Source organism: Gymnoscopelus braueri (genome assembly GCF_963280865.1).
Source record: "Gymnoscopelus braueri genome assembly, chromosome: 5".
NCBI classification, from domain to species: Eukaryota; Metazoa; Chordata; class Actinopteri; order Myctophiformes; family Myctophidae; genus Gymnoscopelus; species Gymnoscopelus braueri.
The window spans coordinates 41,398,579-41,416,134 of NC_137606.1; the positions used below are offsets into that span (position 1 = coordinate 41,398,579).

The 17,556-nt window shown below is 43.2% G+C and overlaps 1 protein-coding gene across 2 annotated transcripts in view; it reads right to left on the reverse strand.

Moving 5' to 3' along the window:
• The window catches only part of fndc3a (fibronectin type III domain containing 3A), a 111,361-nt gene that overhangs the window by 30,738 nt on the left and 63,067 nt on the right, over positions 1-17,556 (reverse strand). For both annotated transcript variants that reach the window (XM_080428413.1, XM_080428414.1), the window contains 7 exons: positions 16,064-16,140; positions 13,655-13,892; positions 10,836-11,165; positions 9,789-9,847; positions 5,518-5,684; positions 2,449-2,508; positions 990-1,128 (listed from right to left, as the gene is read on the reverse strand). In XM_080428413.1, the coding sequence (XP_080284539.1) occupies positions 990-1,128; positions 2,449-2,508; positions 5,518-5,684; positions 9,789-9,847; positions 10,836-11,165; positions 13,655-13,892; positions 16,064-16,140 (1,070 nt within the window). The remainder of the gene's footprint in view (positions 1-989; positions 1,129-2,448; positions 2,509-5,517; positions 5,685-9,788; positions 9,848-10,835; positions 11,166-13,654; positions 13,893-16,063; positions 16,141-17,556) is intronic.

The window sequence follows — 17,556 nt, forward strand, 5'->3', positions numbered from 1 at the left end:
AGCTCATTTATTGCTAAAATCACTGTGGTATTCAGATTAGCCATGTGTGTCAGTCACCTCCAGCTCCCCCCACCCCAACAGAGTCATCACAGACGAGGTGCGTCGCGTGCGTTCTGCTCTGTGTTGCAGACAGACAGAGAACATTTTCGCCGACTTTATACCGCCCGTCCCCGCAGATTATGTCCATAAACATGCTCCACACACACAGATGACGTTCCAACTTGCATCTTCCCGGTGGCTTTGGTTTGTGTTTCACCGCGCTAAAAAACCTCCATGGTGTTCAACTTCAGCAGTAGTGCAGTGCGCTTGAGATTGGCTGCGTTTCAATCGGCTGTTAACGTTAAATGGTGCTCATTCAATATGCGAGAACAGATGATATGGATGGCGTAATTACAACACATATGTCTCATTTTAAAACCAAAGGTTAAAGAGATTAATATAATAATAATAATAATAAAAAGCTGGTTGTCGGGTCCTCACGGGTCCATCCATTTCAAATGGATCCGACCCGGTTCGGTTCGGGCCTCGGATCTTCGGTTCCGGGCAGACCCGAGCTACCCTCTAGTGCGCATTCAAAGTTTTACACAATGGTGCAGTTATAGGTAAAACACGAATCGGCCTGTTATAACGCCACCATGAGGCTGATTTGAGTGTTTGTGTTCATGATTAGAGGCATTTTGTTCAAAACGGAGCAAACTTTGGAAGCCAATCAGGATGGAATACGAAAAATCTGAAAGACCGTTTATAAAAGTAGATTTTTTTATGGAAAATCAAAAAATCTAAAAGAAAATTGTAGGAAACATAAAAATGGGATATTTACTCATGACCCATAAAAACGGTCCATGACCCTAAAATGGGTCCCAACCAATTGTTTGGTCAACACTGCAGTTAAGTTCATTCCCCGATTTGTTTACTGAGTATAAAGTGGATTGGACTGAAGAAGGTCGTGGGGCCGAAGAGGATGAACGGTGTTGAACGTGCATGTGTACCTTCCACTGGAGGACCAGGGTACTCTTGTTCCCACTGGCCTTCCTCGGCTGGTTGGGGGCTTCTGGTTCACAGCTCAGTGTAGTGAAGCTCACCGCCTCCGAGGGGCTCCCCTGTAAACAGTTACACATGGCCAGGACCCTGGTAGGGGGGACACATGCTGGTGGTTAGGGGTGTCACGATCATTACATTGTACATGGTGATGATTAATTGTCACTCAAATAATGAGTTGTAGAAGCTTGAAGATCTGCCATTTCTGCTTTTTTAAATATTTGAAAATGTATGAAAACTTTTCAACATGGAAACGATTATGCAAAAATAATTGCGATTATCAGGCCAAAATAGGGATGCCAGGTTGAAAGTGGTTAAGTCTATCTGTGGCTTTTATAAACATTTAACCAATGAAAAGTATTAACACATTGATTGCCAAGAACGAGTTAACTCATTTTTAGTAAGTTCTACTTTTATTTTATTTTATTTGACCCAAAGACCAAGGAGATATGATTTTTCGAAGATCTAGACTCCTATCCACTTCCTTGTTAACTTCATTTTTTTTGTATCTCGGCTCCTGAGTACTTTTTTTTTTTCATTGAAAAATCTCTGGCATGAATAATAATAGGCAGTGAAAATAATTCAGGCAGTGAATGTGTTAAGAAGAGTTTGTGAGCAAAATAATAACTACATTGGATCCATTGTAACACAGGCTCTTTTCTCCATTTTGTGGAAAGTAATGGTTTTGGACATACAAGGTTTCTGCCCGACAGTTAACGACTGTTTGTGTTTTTTCGTACATTAACGCCCTACTTGATCATACTACAGTGTCACACAAATGCATCAAAAGTAGCAGATCCACAAGCACGAAACGCGTCTCGAAGCGAGGCCTTTTTAAGCTTGTGGATCATTTGCCATTTTTTTATTTGAATCATGAAAAGTTACAGGTTTGGACACGTTTCACCCGACAGAGACGATATATATATAACAAGCACACAGTCAGATCAGCTCATACAGAGCGTGCAACATACAGTATAACACAGCTCGTAATGTAAGGCATTTCTCCTAATGGCTAGAACCACACATCTGAAAAGCCATGCTTTGAATGCCAGGTCGAGCACAGGTTTCCAAAAGTCACGTTCAAGCACTTTCAAGGATATTGCAGTATACCTGGCCGTTTTAGTGAAGTACCATCCACTTCAAAAGCTACAACTGTTATTATACAATTTGGCTGTACGCTTGTTTACAGTGTGTGGGCATTAATCATCTTTTTCCTTTTTTCTCCATACTATGTTGTCTTTGTTTGTTTGTTTTTTGGGGGGGGGGGTCTTTGCCTGTAACGACACCCCAAAAAAAAGGGATGCCAGGTTGAAATTGGTGAAGCTACATGTGACAGATTGTCCCAAATGCAGGTTCATTCCCAACCTTAGAAATACATCAACACAAATAAAATAAACAAGATATGCCAACCTGACATGATAGTCTGTTGCTGGTCGAAGATCTTCTAATGTTGCACTTAGTTCTTCTCCACTGCATCAAGGGAAAAGAAGACAAAAAAATTAAATAGGTTACCAAAAGGAACATGGTCTATGACTCATCCTCGGACCCCCACATTGAGAACCACTGGAATAGAGGGCCAGACATTTATTACTGCAGCTCGCGAAAACAAAAAGACAATTTCTGGGGGAGTCAGCAAATCTGCTCAATTCCGCTTTGAGTCTGCTCAGTTTCTCGGGCATGCACTGTTCCTGGGGAGAAGTGGTGGTGGTGGTTGTGCTGCTGACAGCCCGGCAAATTGGAAAGTGAGCCAAGTCGCCTTGACTCATCTGGCTGTCCACTGGTCAGATATGCGCGTTGTGAGCGTCAATCAGCTGGTCCTGTTCGCACATGATCTGTCATCAAAGGGCTGCGTCAAAACAAACAGCTGTCAAAACAAACACAAGTCCATGCTCTCTCGCAACAATGGCACTAATTAACTTTTATTTCCAGCGGGGTCACGTAAAAAAAATATAGGACAGTCAACACCTGGTCGAGACATGAGCGCCAGGCATTTAAATGACGTGCACTGTTTAAAGGCGGAGATGATAGCACTTGACGCCTCGTTTGAATACTGTCACACATCTCCCTAATCAGCTGCTTCCAGCCCAGCTGCTTGAAATTCAGGGCACAGAGGTAATCCGTTGTCACATTAAATGATTTATAGTGTTTTAAGACCATTTAAACACCAGCTCACAGGCCACATTAAATTAATTATCTTAATTGCTATGTAAGCCTCATAAAACTTTATTTTTATTTTGATCTTTTTAATTTCTCTCCCCAATTTAGTCATTATGCCAGTTCCTCCTGTGTGTGTATAGTCGCTGTCAGTGCCAACCCCTACTGTTGGTCTAGGAAATGTGACTTGGCTTCCTCAAGGAGCAAACAAGCAACATTATGCTTTGGAAAATGGGCAGCATTAATGTCAAGTCAGTGAGTTGTAGGTCAATAAGTCAAACATGCCCGATCATCGGTATGGTCCTTTTGTTTTTGGGCGGTGTAGCCGCCCCTATAAGTGGGGTTGGGACACCTCATTAGTACACATTTGCTGTACTGTGATTGGCTCATTAGTACACCCCTAGCTGTACTGTGATTGGCTGACTCTATTGGCTGACTCTATCCAGCACTGTGATTGGCTAGCGAGACACATGATGACATTAATAACTAAATAAATAATAATAACTAATAAATAGGACTATGCACTTTAAAAACAATTTTTTTTTAAAAGTGAGCTTCCATCACTGTGATGACCACTGTGATTTTTAATTTAGAGTAGCCAATTACCTTTACCCCTTTTTGCCACTGCTGCTGTACCCTACTGACTCACCTGCCAGTGGGGAGCACCCACCGGGAGTCCTCCTCCTCCAACGCAACATTCCTCACCGACAGGCGCCACCCTAGCCCATGGGAGACGCAAGTGCAGCGACACCCGGCTTCCCTCCCCCAAACACGGCAAATTGCGTTTGTATCTAGACGCTTGTCCAAGCCGGGATGCACCGCGGTGGATTGGAACCCCTAAACTCAGCGGTGGAGTACAGGTACTTACAGTAACCAACAACACCTGCTGTTCAGCCTCATGTGACTTTTATGCCTAATCATACGCTGTTGTACCACGCAAAAAAACAAAAAACTGCACAATGCATTGTAAATTCATGGATTAAAGCAAAATAAAATCTCACGACTGTATGACAAGGTCCTAATGTGCAACTTGTGAAACAGTATGAAAGGAGATCCCCACACACTACCGCGGATTCTTAAACAATGAACACAATTATGTCAAATTATGATGTGCCTAGTAATATTGCTCCTGCTGTCAACCAGGTAAAGAAAGCTTTAAGCTTTGCTTTTAGATTAAATATCCAACACTATTAAGATTTTATGAAGATGCTTCTAAACATGTTGCTAGTTTGACCACTTCAAATGCTCCAATCTTAAAATAATAACCGATAATATTTTCGCTGCGCAACAAGCTTCCATAGAAGACAAGCCTGGTTCCAGACGAATCTGCCTTTGCAAAATTGCATCGCACTTTAGCCCTCGGCAGATTAGGTCTGGCCCCCCCTCAATAGAGATTTCATTTCTCTCCCTCCGAAGTCGTGAGGGACCAATCAGGGCCCAGTATCCAAATGTAGGCGGGCTTATCACCTTATTTGGAGCAATGACGTACAATGCAGGAGACTCATTTTCAGTTTTTCTCAACAAAGATGGACGCCGCCATAGCATCGGTAGTAAACGCGTTAGAAAATATTTCTTTTCTAAAAGACGAACAAACAATTGCCCTTAAAGCTTTCGTTGGAAAGAAAGATGTGTTAACTCATTCAGTGCCACGTGACGTCTAAGAAGTCACGTGGCCTGACGCCCTGAGCGCCACATGACGTCTAAGACGTCGAAAAACATGTTCAGAACCCAAGATATGATGATTTGAAGATTTGCTGCTCACTCTTTGTTTAACTTCTTACTGAAAAAGGCTGTATCTCGGCTCCTAAGCACTTTTTTTTTACAATGAATTTTGGCTGTGGCACTAATTCCATAAATAAGCTGGGCACTGAATGAGTTAAGAATAGTTTCATCTGGTTACCAAACTAAATACGAGTGGAGCTAGCTTTCGTTGTTTACAATTTAGGCACCGGCGCTTGTGTGTGACGTAGCAGGAAGCACTGCTCTGATTAGTTTTAGGTCTAACCAATAGAGTCCGTTTGGATCTTTTTGTAACCGCCCCTTGGAAAAAAATCGATCGTTGATAGGGACCAGACTAATATCCACGCAGTGTGTCGTGTGATATTGTCTGGCCACGCGAGGCTAATAGAAGACATGATGGCTTCTATGGAGTCCAAATGACTGAAATCAGTCCTGTCGACTGAGAACTTTAATCCATGAGATAAGCTATTTTTGGCGAGGGACCCCGGCGTTCAACGAAGTATAATGCCAAAGGTATGCTCTACAAGACGACGCCATTGTGCAACAGAAAACAAACTCAAATCAGGCTCCACGGCTCCCGCTCACCTGTACGTGCTCTTGTACTTCCCGTCTTTTCCGCTGACGGAGATGCAGACCTCGTAGCTGAAGGGTTCCGGAGGGCTGGCGTCATCGTCTGCACTGCCTTCCTTGCTCTCTGGACTGGTGGGGGCGCTCCAACTCAGCGACGCCCCTCTGGCCTGGATGTCCGACACCTAGCGGCAGTAGAGGTGTCAGGGTTAGCTCAGTGTCTCACGTTCATGACATTAGAACAGCGGTGCTCACACTTTTTCATGTCGAGGACCCCCAAATTAATATGTATTTGGCCGTGGATTCCCATCTGAAAATATTTTGTGCCATGGATCCGGATATAAGGTTTGTGTAGTTACAATGTTGTTTTTTTAATGTCAAGATAGCAAACTGATTTTAATGCTATATTAACTTTCTGAGGACCCCTGGGACCTCGTTATGGTCCCTGGACCCCAATTTGAGAACCACTGCATTAGGAAGCAGCTACAGGTTGAATAAATCCCTTCATTCGTGTTTAAGATGCAATCTACATATCGCCCCCCTCAAGGGAAAGCATCGATCTTTATTCTATAAGCACACAGGAGCGGACCACAAGCCCTGTCTGCAAGTTGAAAATCGTGAATGGAGAAAGAAAAAAAAAGAAAACACATTCCCAAGCATCATTTGGATGCATACGTGCCAACTGCTCTTGATAAATTAATTCAGCACATTACCCTCTAAATCACTGGTTCTCAAACTTTTCAGGCCATCACCACCCAAAAGAATCATTTTTGAACAGGGGACCCAACACCCTGACAAGCACTTGGAATTGTAGGAGTTGAGGAGTCATTGTATTGTAAGAGTCATTTAGTTTGACTCGGTTCCGCAGAAAAATATTGTGAAAATAGCCGATATACAAGATCGGCTATTTTCAAATTGTTCGCCTCTTTCTTGGGTAATGTTTGACCATTTTTTATAGTACAGTTTGTTGATTATTTATTTTATTTTAGAGGTATTAAAAGGGTCCTAAATTTAAAAGTCCTTAAATTGTCACTTTAGAAATGTGCAGATACCCACATACACTTATACTGCCTTTACTGTTGAGTGAGAAAATAATGTTGCACATCATCAAATCATCTGGGGACACCCCCAAAATATTTATATATTTTTGGGGGAAGAACCACTGCTCCAAGTAATTGTGCAGTAGTCTGTAGTAGGGTTTGTTATGGTCAGTCTACTGGAATCTTCAGTGTGTAACTAAGAAACAACTTGACAAATTCATTTGTTTTTGCCATTAAATGTTATACTGTATGTATACGTTTAGATGTAGTTGCATAACATTTAAATTAAAAAATTATACTGTAGTAGCAAAGCAAAGATGACTGACTTTGAGGTTCCCTAACGCGGAGGTCATTCCTATTGTCAGAGCTGCTATGCAAAGGGTTGGTGTGTGTGTGTGTGTGTGTGTTTGTGTTAAAAATAGCCTCTTCCATGCCGCGGGAGCGATTCGTTGTGTGGAAGAACTCAACCGGGTCAAGTGTGTGTTGTGTGCGCCTCCATCCCAGGGCCCAGTACCTCCTTCTGCAGCTCCCGACGGTTCACATCAAACTGCGCTTTAACCATTGGGATGTGACGTGAGAGCCGACCCTTCGCTGTGATTTGACATGTTTCATACCCTCCCCCCCCCCCCCCCCGACAACCTTTCAAAAACACTTGTTTTGGTACTTTTACAAGGAGCCCACGGACGTTGGCGGGGGTGGGGAGTGGTACAAATCACATCTTATATAAGGTCAAGGGAGTTTCAGTTCTACTAGCTGAAAATCTACAACTGGCCTTCACAGAGCACAGGAGTCAGATTGAACAGCGCTTATATTGTTCTGAGCACAGCTGTGCGCTCAGCTCCATAAACACAAGGCAGACCAGAGAAGATTCCCAGAAGACTGAACTAGAATAATATCTACATTGGGTAGTTCAAATGGGGGTTCGCGGCCAATACATATCTAAATAAAAAAATCTAAATCCTATGTATGTTGCTATATCAGTGGTGCTCCAACTTTTTCATGTCAAGGACCCCCCAAAAGGATATGCATTTGCTTGCGGACCCCCATCTCAAAATATGTTGTTCCAGGGACCCCCAGAAGCTCAGATCGGCGTTAAGAACTTTTCATGCACAGTATATAGTCACCGCTGTCGGGTGGAAACCTCATATGTCTGTTTCTTTTCAGAATTCAAATTGAAAATCTACAAGCTCAAAACACGTCGCAATGACACACATTTTGAGCTTGCAGATTGGCTATTTGTGCTACTTTTGTGTGACACTGTAGTATGACTAAGTACAGGGCATTCATTTACAAAAAAAACCCTTAAGAAACGATATATATAAATATAAATTACCGCACTATAAGCCGCACCTGAATATAAGCCGCAGAAGCTAAATTGAATGATTTGTACATATATAAGCCGCACTGGACTATAAGCCGCGGGTGTAAAATCCATAGATTTAGGAGGTCCCCTAGTGGCCGTTAGCTGTAAAAATCCATAGATAAGCCGCACCGTTATATAAGCCGCAGGGTCAAAAAATGGGGAAAAAAATCGCGGATTATAGTCCGAAATTTACGGTATAGAAAGTAACTTTCTATACCGCCTATAATGCCTTATTGACAGGACAGTAGGCTGACAGGAATTGGGGAGCGACATGCAGCAAAGGCTCGGGACTCGAACCCGCGACACGCTGTCAGGCTACACTGTGCCTGGACCGCTACGCCAGCGGTCCGGGCCAAAGTAATTGTATCTTGTGGCAAAATAAAGTGGTGTAACATGACAAGAGAGGGAGGCGGAGAACTAACAGGAAATAATGACCATCCAGTTGAATAATTAGCAGATGCAGATGTTTGGTGGTACGTTTGGGAATAGATATTCTCCCATGGACTGCAGTCAGCAGGTTCGATTCAATTAGCTACTGTAGCCGTCAGCAAGAATTCATCAGAGACGCTGATAGGATGCTTAACCCATTAAGACCTGGAACGCATCTGTGTCACTTTTTGATTTGAGCTAAAAACTACCCCAACGAGCTTGTAGATCTGCTATTTTTGAAAAAATCATGAAAATGTGTGCAAATCTTTGAATATATATTGTTTAAAGCGAACATTTGTAACTAAAATCTTTGCTTCTGAGGGTCCCCTGGAACTAAATATTTTGAGATGGGGGTCGGTGGCCAAATACATATAATTTCGGGGGTCCTTGACATGAAAAAGATTGAGCACCACTGATATAGGAACATACGTTTTTCAGAAAACTGTTGGGATTTAGAACATTTTGTAGAATCGGCTTCAGGTCTTAATGGGTTAATGACATACATTAGCATCTTTTACATTAAATGATGAATGGCTGGATGAACAGCTCATGTGATCGTCACATGTGTATATCATCTCTGTCGGGTGGAAACCTCATAATGTCCAAAACTGTTACTTTTCAGGATTCAAATTCAAAAATAGCAAAAGTAGCGGATCGACAAGCTCAAAACGCGTCACTTCGCACCACATTCCGAGCTACTTTTGATGCTTTTGTACGACGCTGTAGGACGATCAAGTAGGGCGTTAATTTACCGTAAAACACAGAAAGTTAGAATATGGAGATAAAGAGGTTTTTCTGCCCGACAGAAACGATATAAAGAGACACGTGCACATCATAATATTGTCGCTGTCGGGCAGAGTTTTTTCCCCCCGTAAATTAATGCCCTACTTCGTCACGCTACACAGTGTCACACAAAAGTAGCAAAAATAGCCGATCTCACGACACAGAACTTTATTTTAAGTTAAAGTGAAAGTGGTCAAGTCTGTCGTGAATAATATTAACAGAATAATAACTACATTGGATGCATTAGGAAGGATTTGGACATACAAGGTTTCCACCCGATAAAGAAATAGGACCTGCTCGACCTAAACATTTATGATGATTCTCGTCTTTAGTGCTTATTATTTATTTTTGTACTCCAAATATTTGGCTACGTGTCACATTACAAATTGGCTGAGTTGGACCCGTTGCATATCTAAAAAGGGGGGGGGGGGGTTGAGCATCAAGCCAAGCATCAAATGGATGCGTGACTGCTGTTAACGCTTGATAGCTAATAACCTTCTTTAAACAAGCCTCAAAACACCCCCCCCCCCACCCCCAAAAATAGAAAAGTCTGGATCTCACACTTGTTAAGTCGCTCTGGATAAGAGCCTCTGCTTTGCCTTCATTTGTAAAGATGCGATTAATATCAAATGTTAGGGATAGATATGATGCAGACGGCGGGTAGGAATACTAACCACTGGTTTAGAGATGGTACTCAGTAGTGCTTGTAGAGCCTGGGCTTCCTCATCCAGCACTGAAAACACATGAGAATGACATTAAAACAGAGCCTGGGCTTCCTCATCCAGCACTGAAAACACATGAGAATGACATTAAAACAGAGCCTGGGCTTCCTCAACCAGCACTGAGAACACATGAGAATGATATTAAAACAGAGCCTTAGACTCCTCCTTCCACACTGAAACACAGGTCTCCGCCAGGTCAGGTAGGTTATTGTGGTCCAACAATGTTCAGAATTAGCCAATCAGGATGGAATATGAAAAATCGGACAGATCCGTCTTGATCATTTGACTATAGAGAAAATGTGTTTACCGATTTGCGTGAAATTTGGAAAAAATCTGAAGCAGTAATATAAAAAAATGTTTTACATAAGTCGGCCTCTTGGTGGCGCTATAAAAAGCAGATGTGAAAAATGCAGGGCAAAGGTTTGTTCTTGGCCTCTAGGGAGTGTGCATACAAAGTTTTACACAGATTGGTGCACTTATAGGTAAAAACACGAATCGGCCTGATATAGCGCCACCACCATGAGGCTGATTTGAACATTTTCAAGTGGCATTTCTCGGCCTAGTGAGAATGTGCGTGCAAAATTTCACAGAAATCGCATGCTGTGTTCATGATTTGAGGCATTTTGTTCAAAACGGACCACTCCGGCAAACTTTGGAAGCCAATTTTAGCCAATCAGGATGGAATATGAAAAATCGGAAAGACCCGTTTTGTTTAATGACTATAGAGATACTGTGTACTGATTTGCATGATGTTTGGACAAAATCTGTAGGAGTACTGTCAAAAAAGGGGCTTTGCTAAAATCGGCCTCCTGGTGGCACTATAACAGGCCCATGTGAAAGATTTGTGTGTGCACAGTTTCGCTGCGATCAAGCCAACGGGGCCAGAGATTAGCTGTTCACAGACGGACACACACACACACACACACACACACACACACACACACACACACACACTAGCACAGAGCTCATTATGACTCCTCTCTCTCACGCCTTCCTTACCTCCCAACTCGCCGTTCTTGCCCCTGCTGGCCTGCTTGTCGGAGCCAGTGGCGGCCTGCCCACCATGCTCGCCCTCTGGCCCTTTTCCCACCCCGTTGTGGATGTCCGCCGCGGTGGTGGGGCTGCCGCGCGTCTTCTGCGGCGAGGAAGGGGGGCTGTCCTTCAATTGCCCCCCTCCTCCTCCTCCTCCCCCGCCTCCAACACCTCCCCCGCACCCTCCGTGCCGCTCCTTCAGCTTCTTCTGCAGACGCTCGTAGGTTTTGCTCGTCCGTTCGTCCCGGTGGACGAACGGCAGCGGCCGGCCGTGTTGGCCGTGGGAATCTGCTGAGACTGCGAGAGAGAAGGGAGGGAACACACACGGAGGGAGATGTGTTACGGCAGTGATTCTAGCTACCTTTTAGATTTCAAGCACCCCCCGGTTTGATATGCATTAGGTCACAAACCCCCATTTGATACCTTTTTCTTTACATCTCTGGGACCCCATGCAGTCTACACAGTAAAAATCCTCAGTATCATAATCTGTCATTCATGTAAACTACTAGCCTACTTGATTGACAAAGTTTGTACCGTTACACAGTTGGGCTTGCAAGGCAGGTGCAAGGCAAAATTGGGCAGAAATCATAAAGCAGTTGCAGCTTTGCACCATGGCGGCTGGACAGCTAGCTACCTTTGCGCCAAAAACGTTATAAAATAATAAATATTTACATTGGAATCTGGAATGGGGCCATAAGAAAGCTTCCCATGGGCCGGATTTACCCCGCGGGCCGCCAGTTGAATATCACTGCCTTACAGATTTTGATTATTAAAACTAAGCATACAATAAGGGACAAATTATGTATTTCTATTGGTTAAGCCACCCAGCAGCACAAAAAGTTATTAAAATAAGCCCCACATTTACCAGCTGCAACATTAAAGAAAACATGAGGGACACATTAATTCATTACTAATTACGAGCCAATGGTATGATAGTCTGCATAATGAGTACTTAAAGGGATATTTCACACACAATTGCCTATGTAATCCTGGCCACTACACTCCCTCTGCCAGCCTAGGGAGAGCCTAGAGCCGAGCTCATGCCTCCTTCAATGCATGAGAGAGCTAGCAAGCCGCTTCTTATCACCCAACAGGGGGGAGGTTCCCTGGTTAGACGTAGCACGTGGAAGGAACCCGTTATTCCAACCAGTTCCTTTCCCCTCCATCAGGCGCCCCGGCTGACCAGGGGGAGGCAGTATAGTGACCAGAATTACTACATGTTTTTGTGAGGGTACCTACCCTAGGAGACACGAGGAGAACATGCAAACTCCCCACATAGAGGCCCTTTCGCCAACCCCACCTACTGTAGGGTATGGGCACCAATGACGTGGAGGAGAGAACACGCCCCCCCAGCGCCCCCGGCGGGAATCGAACCCAGGACCTTCTAGCTGTGAGGCGACAGCGCCACCGTGCCCCCGATATTGTCCTTCTAATATGTGAGGAGACCGTGTTTTTGCAATTTCTTTTTTCATTTATTTGTAATATTTTTTTTTGGGGAAAAAATACATAAATAAATAAAAAATGAAAATTAAATAAATGAAAAAAAGTTTTCGAAAAAACACGGCCCCCTCACGTATTAGGAGTGCAGTACAAGTCACCAGAACCAAGGACGGGTGCTTTCGATGAATCTATCACAGTTTAGCCTGGCATGGCCAGACTAACGTGGTGGACCCTCCAGGGCAGATCCTTTTGTCTATGTTTAGTCTATATATCTTGTATAACCCCGATATCATTCTCAGGGGTGTACGGTGTGTGGTTTGGATGTGATAAGTTAGCAGATCCCCTGGGCTAGTCCACACGTGGTAAACATGGTGAAAATATATTACTAAGGTGTAATATTACTAAGTGAAAATATATTACTAAGGTGTAATATTACTAAGTGAAAATATATTACTAAGGTGTAATATTGACAATTGTGTGAAGATATATTACTAAGGTACACAAGGTACACATGTAATATTGGCAATTGTGTGAAGTGTGGATATTTCTTTAGCTGTGTTGTAGAGGACAGTGGTCACTACATTTAAGTTATATCCATTTGTGTTGTAGTTGTGTAGTGGCGAGGGCCACTGCATTTTACTGCATTTTACTGCTTTTATTTTATTTTATTTTATTTTTGTTTTGTAATTGTATTCTTGCTCTGTAAAGCACTTTGAGCTGCATTTCATGTCATGAAAGGTGCTATACAATTAAAGTTTATTATTATTATTATTATTAATATCACTGCGTAGATATTAGTCTGGAATCTCTGTGTGGAACCTGCATTTCCAAGGCGCAAATTAAAAAAATGCCTCTGGTGATAAACCCGCCCCATATTTGCATACTGGGCCCTGATTGGTCCATCACAACTTCGGAGGGAGATAAATCAAATCTCTGTTGAGAGGGGCCAGACCTAATCTGCAGAGGGCAATTTTTTTGCAATGGCAGATTCGTCTCGAACCAGGCTAATCACAGTTAAAATGGAGTTAGAAGTTACAATGGGTTTGTATAGGAAGGGGACGTGGCTCACAAAAGCCTGAGTAGACGACAAAATTTACCCAATTTCTTTTTTAAAGTGAAATATCCCTTTAAAAAGTCTATTTTGAAGCCAATACTTTTGTATTTTTACAGTACTAGTAAAACTTTAAATACAGGACTTGCTTCTTTTACTTAAAAGTACAAAATCAGAGTACTTCTTCCCACAACTGTTAGGCGGCGAGGCGACAATGTGATACTTCATCGTTAGCTACCATGTACGAGAGATAGGGAGAGAGAGGGAGGGAGAGAGAGAGAGAGAGAGCACTCACCCTGCTCTGAGTAGATGTGAGCTGGGTGGTACTGGGAGATGTACTGGGAGCCCATGTCGCCCACGCCGCCCGCCATGCCCGTGTACAGGTGGGGCGGCGGGGGCATCATGGCGGGGTGCGGGATGAAGGCAGGCAGGTGGTGGGGTGGCGGGTGGTGCAGAGGCGAGTGGCCGCCCGGGTGGAACTCCGGCTGCTGAGGTAGGACCAGAACCCGGCGGACTCCATTCTCCTCTAAGACCTGCTGGTGGGGGTGGGGGGGGGGGTAAAGATGGGAGGGGGGACATTAGCAAGAACATGGAATAAAGCTCAAGAAAATCACTCATGACTGAAACATTTTGCCAGGTCGGGTCCTAATTTGTGAAACTGCAAGACGGGTGTCCCACACACACTACTAGCGCTCTGTTTCCTAAACAATTGGCACAATATGTAGAATTATAAATGTTTAGGTATTATCGTTCCTGCTGTTCTACGTACAGGACAGCCACAACCAGTTGTGGAATATAACAGATTGAGGATTTAACCTTTGCTTTTATGAAATATCCGAGACCATTAGGGTTTATGGAAAATAGTTCTGAACATGTATTTGATTGCTAGTTTTCTCTGGTTTTAATGTTGTTAAAGGGATACTTCACTTTCACATAAAATAAACATTAAAAATATATATAAAAAAAAAAAGAAAGAAGTTATGGCAAAATTAAGGCCCCCTCACACATTAGTAGGACACTCTAATGCATGAGGGGGCCATGAATTTTCCATTACTTTTTTCATTTATTTTTAATATATTTTTTAAATGTTTCCCCGACCCGAAAGTGAAGTATCCCTTTAAGACAAACTCCAGACTAGAAAAAGTGCTTCTCTGAGCACAGGTCTCCGCCAGGTCAGGTAGGTTATTGTGGGCCAGCAATGTTCGGAATTCGCCAATCAGGATGGAATATGAAAAATCGTACGAATCCGTCTTAATTACTTGACTATAGAGATATCGTGCACCGATTTGCGTGATGTTTGGACACAATTTGTAGGAGTAAAAACCGGCCTCCTGGTGGCGCTATAATAGGGCAATGTTAAAAGGGTGGCATTTGTTCCTCAACGTAATGCGAATGTGTGTGCAAAGTTTCACCACAATCGGACGTTGTGTTCATGATTTGCGTCATTTTGTTCAAAATGGGCCACTCCTGCAAACTTTAGATGTCAATCTTAGCCAGTCAGGATGGAATATGATAAATCAAACAGATCCATCTTGATCACATGACTACAGAGATCGTGTACCGATTTGCTTGAAATATGGATAAAATCTGAAGGAGTAATATAAAAAGATTTGTTTTACATAAGTCGGCCTCCATGTGAAAAAATCGGGGCAGAGGTTCTGCTGTGGCATCCAGGGAGTGTGTGTGCACAGTTTTGCTGCGATCAAGCCAACGGTGACGGAGATTAGCTGTTCACAGAGAGACGGACGGACGGACGGACGGACGGACGGACGGACGGACAGACAGACAGACGGACGGACGGACGCACAGGGTGCAAAACATGCCTTTCGGCCTGGCGGAGACAATAACAGTTATTTTGTTTTAAGTCTGAGGAGACTTGGATGTGTTGCGCTGGGCGGGCAATGTAGCTTCAAGGAAAACAAATATTAAATATTAACAGCTCAGAGTATAAATGTGTGTGAATTAGTTATGCTAAAGTCTACCTAATAGCTGGACAAACATGAGCACTGCTACAATTATGAGAGAAAGCTGCGTTAGTTCTAGGACACAGACCCAGCTGTACTTGGCAGTGGCGTTGCAGTGTTGTCATTTCAATCAGTCATTGAACATCAGGGGTGTTTGTCTGGTAAATTACATCAGTGGTTCTCAAACATTTTCATGTCAAGGACCCCCATTAGGCCACGCATCACCATTTTGAAAAGATTTTGTCCCAGGGACCCACATAATATTTTGTACAGAACTCTACAAATGTCTATACTGCAGGTAATGTGGGGAGAAAAAAATCCCAGATACTGTATGAATAGTTAGTCTTATACAGTACATTCAGCAGATCTATGTACATGTTCACAACACGTTGCATTGTGAGCGCGTACTGTAGACCGGATATTTCGCTTTTGAAATAAGGCTCAAGTGGATAACCGTTCCTCATTTTGCTGGGGACCCCCTGGAAACCCCTCAAGGACCCCTGCATGGGGACACCACTTTGAGAACCAGTGATTTAGATGTGTGTGTGTGTGTCCAAATAGGGTTGATTAATTGTCATACAAATAACTGTGATGAATGATTTCATTGTCTTTTGACATTGAAATATTTAAATAAACAACACGTTTTCCATTTGTCTTTGTAAAGCAAAAGTGCACAGGGCAGATGCATGACAAACAAGTTTAGTTAAATGCATGGGAGGAGAAGAGCTGAAGGAACGTGCCTGTGAAACGTATCCAGGAGGCACATAGATTGGAGGCACTGAACCATTTGGAGACATCATGGGAACCTGAGCAGGACCTGGAGAAACAAAAACACAACCATGTATCGTTAGTCCATTGATATTTGTGAACAATTTCTCGCACACACACCCCCTACATTGGTGCTGAGCCGAACTGCAACAACACAGTTAAAACAATTTGAAAAGGCTCACAACTCGTTTTTTTACTCAGTACAAAACTTTGTTTCTACAAACTAAAGTTTTGATCCTGCTGGATCTACGTCAAGTGTACTTGACGAAGTGTACTTGACGAAACTGTGTTCAAGCAAAAACTGTGTTCGAGCAAAAAAAGAAAAGAAAAAAGAAAAGTGAGTTGTTGTGAGCCTTTCCTTTTCAATTTGTTAGTGGATTAACTCCCACAAGACACTTTTTATTTTTTCAAGAAATAAACATTACGCCATTGAAAAAAGTAGAAAGAATTTGTTTGTAGTACATGTTGTAGTATCAAATCAGCACATTGTGTCTTTAAGTATATACAGTATATACAAGAAACTTCACATGACAATACTATATTTAAAGTCATGCACTGTGCTGGTTCAACAGGTTGTGTGAGCTATGTTGTTTAGATGTTAAAATTGGGATGTATTAACATTTGAATCTTAGTATTTTTATCTTTACCAGAACAACATGCACACTTTGTAGAATAAGCTTTCACATGATGACATTTTAAGGAACATTGCAGCAGTGACACAGAACAAACCACAAATGTAAATGCAAGCGCACTTGATACATGTGATCCCAAAAATGTAATCAAAATATGATCGGGAAAGTCAAGTTTGCTTGACTAGTTAAAAGGCCTGGTGCATATGAACAGAGGTTTAAAAGGCAGCAGGCAAAATCTCTCTGAGCCAACCTTAAGACCTCACGCCGGCACAATATCCCTCCGATATACTGTGCACCTTTCAGCGCTTTCAGCCCCATGCCCGAACAACTCCATTCCTAAAATACCTACGAGGGGTGAGAGCTGCCAAATAAACCACCCTATCCCTTTAAAGAAAAAAGACTACTGGCAAACACAAGGAGAAGACAACTTTAAAAAAGTGCTGATAAAACAACAAAGTTCCTCTGTTGCAGAGAGGGGGGCCAGCGCGGCAGCTTAGCTCAGCTCAGCCTCAGAGAAGTGACAGCTCAGCACAAAGCCTGGGAGAGAGGGAGGCCTTTGCCAAGCTCGCACATTCACACATTCCTTCTTCAAAAAAAAACTCCGGGGGGAGAAGCGCCGGAGGCCCGAAGTCCAGATTAATAAGACAACCGAGCGTAGGGGAGAGATCTGCGGCGCTCAAAACTGACCTCCGGCTTCTCCGGTGGACGGAGGGCTTTCCTTCATGCTGTGTGGACGTACACTTAGAAACAGAGGAGCAGAGAGGTGGCTAGTCACTGGACAAGGCCCTGAGTATACGGCCTACAAAGGCAGCCACTGGCCTCTGTTGCAACGG